Source organism: Thamnophis sirtalis, unplaced genomic scaffold, assembly GCF_051295495.1.
Source record: "Thamnophis sirtalis isolate CommonGarterSnake01/CBP01778 unplaced genomic scaffold, rThaSir2_p1.2 scaffold_4, whole genome shotgun sequence".
Lineage (NCBI taxonomy): Eukaryota > Metazoa > Chordata > Lepidosauria > Squamata > Natricidae > Thamnophis > Thamnophis sirtalis.
The window spans coordinates 121,308,891-121,311,802 of record NW_028261384.1 but is presented as its reverse complement, the minus strand read 5'-3'; the positions used below and the strand labels follow the sequence as shown (position 1 = coordinate 121,311,802).

Below are 2,912 nucleotides of genomic sequence, written 5' to 3'. Positions count from 1 at the left end.
GCTCACTCCATTACGTGGGGCTAGGGGTTCGAACTGCTGAACAGCCAACCTTTCTGATCAACAAGCTCAGCCATTGAATCACCACGTCCCATTAACCACTTTAGGCTCATACAAATATATTCAAGTTCTGTTTGGTTGATATTTTGCAACTAGGTGGCCACGTTTCAAGAGGTGAAGGATGGTGAACTGGATAGAGAACTTGAGAAATCTATGAGGACGTCTGCTTAACATGCTTTGTTCTCAACAAATCAGAACTCCTCCAATTGGAGGCAAAGTAGAACAAAAGCTATAGTTGAAAAAGATCAAGAATTCTTTTATTGGCCAAGTGTGATTGGATGCACAAGGAATTTGTCTTCAATGATTTGGAACTACAATACCACCACGCCAGTCTTATGGTCCCAATCCATGTGGAGGGTGCTGAGTTGAGGAACACTTTATCTTCTACTTTCTTCAGCTTTATATGGCTGACCTCCTTTCAGTTTGGAGGAAGATATTGACCAAGTTTAAGGAGTTGACTTTCGGTAAGATGGTTCCCTAGACTGCAAAGGCCTTTGCTAAGCCCAATCTAAGTGACTCACTGGGTCAATTCCTAAATTAAGAATAACTTCTCTGTTTGTGTTTTTCCTGTCCCCAACAGATGTCCGTTATCCTCACCGGTCTTATCCAGTTCTTTCGGCCACTGCTATCGTCCCTCTCTGGCGTACTCGAGTGCAAGGGTGTCGCACCATGGTACTTCCTCACAGGTCTCCGCATTGTGGCCATCTTCTTCGCCAGCGGGCCCTGGGATTCCTTGAAGCAGGACGTGACCTGCAATTGGGTGGCCCCAGTGCAGGACAAATCGAAGGAATTCTGCACAGTCCTGTGCCAAAACCGATATTTCCCGCTCGCAGTTTCAGCCACGTCAGCACTGGCATTCATGGTCGTGCTCCTCCTGGTGGGGCTTATGAGGCTCACCACCCCCAGGAAAAAGAAAAAGAAAGAGGATGAGAATGAGAATGAGAATGAGAATGACAAAATCACTGGTGCTACCAGTGGGAGAACTAACAGAGATGTGGGTATAATTGCTACTGGACCAGGTGGGTCATCCACTTACACGGCTGGACCTCGTGGTCTTCCAATGCGCTATAATGGCTCTGATCCCCGATCCCACAATTACCGATATTTTCATGGCATGCCTATGGCCCACATGCCCATGGCCCACATGCCCATGGCCCACATGCCCATGGCCCACATGCCCATGGCCAACATGCCTGGAAGCCTCAATCCCAGTGTTGGCTTGCATCCATACGGAGGCTATGGCATGCCTTTTTACCCTGGATATCATGACCCCTCAGAAATGCCTAACCCAAACCCTAACCCTGACCACTGCAATGATATGTCTCAACACACAATGACTGCATACCCAACAGAGATGCAACCTCGCAGGATGATGACCTGTGGACCTGAAACAGGGCCAGATCAATACAAAATGCCTTCCCTTCAAGGTTCTAAAGAATCAATCAATGCTCCTACCAGCTACGCGCCCGCTCCCATGGTCTATAAAAGTAAGATGCCTCCTCATTATCGGTGCGAGGAGAAAGATTATGAGGGTCACCAACAGATGTACAGAGGCCCTAAAGAATATGGTGACGGTACTGACTATGCATACACCATGGGCAGAAAGGCTCAGGGGAGAGGCAGGATGAACCCCAGATACCCTGGAGAAAGCAAATATAGCATGGCAACCAAATGTAGAACAATCTCTGAAAGCAACACGGACCAAATTGCAGCCCATCCTAGGCCAGACGCCATGAACATGGCCATCAAACGTAGGCCAGTTCCTGGAGGTAAAATGAAAACCAAGCAGCAGTTAGCTTTTGATGCTCCTGGTAGGAGTGATATGGGGCCCCAACCATGGATGGCAGAGGATTCCCACTGCAGATCCACTGATGAAAATAAGGCTGTGGCTGGGGCTGCCACGGCCCCTGGACCGACTCCACCTTGCCCTGGTGGTGCAGCATGTGCATGTGCTGGGAATAATCCATGCCAACCGGGCCCTTCATCTCAACCCCAGAGAGACCCAGGTTGCACTGCTGCACCTGGCGGTAATACACAGTCTGTGCCTGGCCCACAGGATCATGCCAAGTTGCTCATCGCAAACATCTGTGGTGTCCCTCTCTTTGACATCTGGGTGGCGCTTCTCCTAACAAGTGAGACTTGCTTCCTGTGTATTATACTTCTCATCCAGATGCCCAGATTAGTTGGGGGTTCCTGGATCTGCTCCCTAGATGCTGTCAGTTGCCCTGAAGCAGTTGAATGCGCCGTGAAAGGAAGAGCTGAAAAAAGGATGGCATTATGGGGGATGGCGTTCACCTCCATCCTTTTCATAATAGCCTGTTGCGCCTACTTTCACATACGGTTCTGCTGGAACAAAAGGTGTCGCCGCATGTGCAGTGAGCCTCAGGGGAATTGCCCAGGAGCGTGTGCTGCAGACACAGCACCGGAAGGCCATGTGATTAGGGGAGATGTAGAAAATGGCAGTGAGGAGAAGGAATTAGGGTTATAAGAAGATGGCAGGAGAGTGAAAGGAATTGTTGATGAGTCCAACCAATCCATTTCATACCACTGATCAGAATTATCCAAGGGTATTACTGAGAGATGGTATTCAGCTGGTTTGGACTAGTTCGGGTGAACCAGTAGTGGAAATTTTAAGTGGTTTGCCGAACCGGCAAATGCCACTTCTGGCTGGCCCTAACCCTGCTCACCCAGTTGCCCGGTCGCCACTTGCCCCCACCCATCCAGTCCCCTCTCACTCTACCCTATTTGGACCACTTCAGCTGAACCAGTAGTGGTTTGGTGGTCTGAGTCGCTGGAACAGCAGCGATCCAGCCCTGCCACATATCCCGAATCGGTTCTTTGGGCGCTGCCATAGG

General features: G+C 49.8%; 1 protein-coding gene across 1 annotated transcript; it reads left to right on the top strand.

Moving 5' to 3' along the window:
- Nucleotides 1-410: 410 nt before the first annotated feature.
- On the top strand, nt 411-2,545 carry LOC148046339 (uncharacterized). Its single transcript, XM_087714679.1, has one exon. It carries the CDS (start codon nt 638-640, stop codon nt 2,543-2,545), a length of 1,908 nt encoding a protein of 635 aa, XP_087570805.1. The 5' UTR covers nt 411-637.
- Nucleotides 2,546-2,912: the final 367 nt, after the last annotated feature.

What these genes read in the sequence shown, in the direction of transcription:
- LOC148046339 (XM_087714679.1), top strand. Translation starts at nt 638, where the DNA reads ATGTCCGTTATCCTCACCGGTCTTATCCAGTTCTTTCGGCCACTGCTA.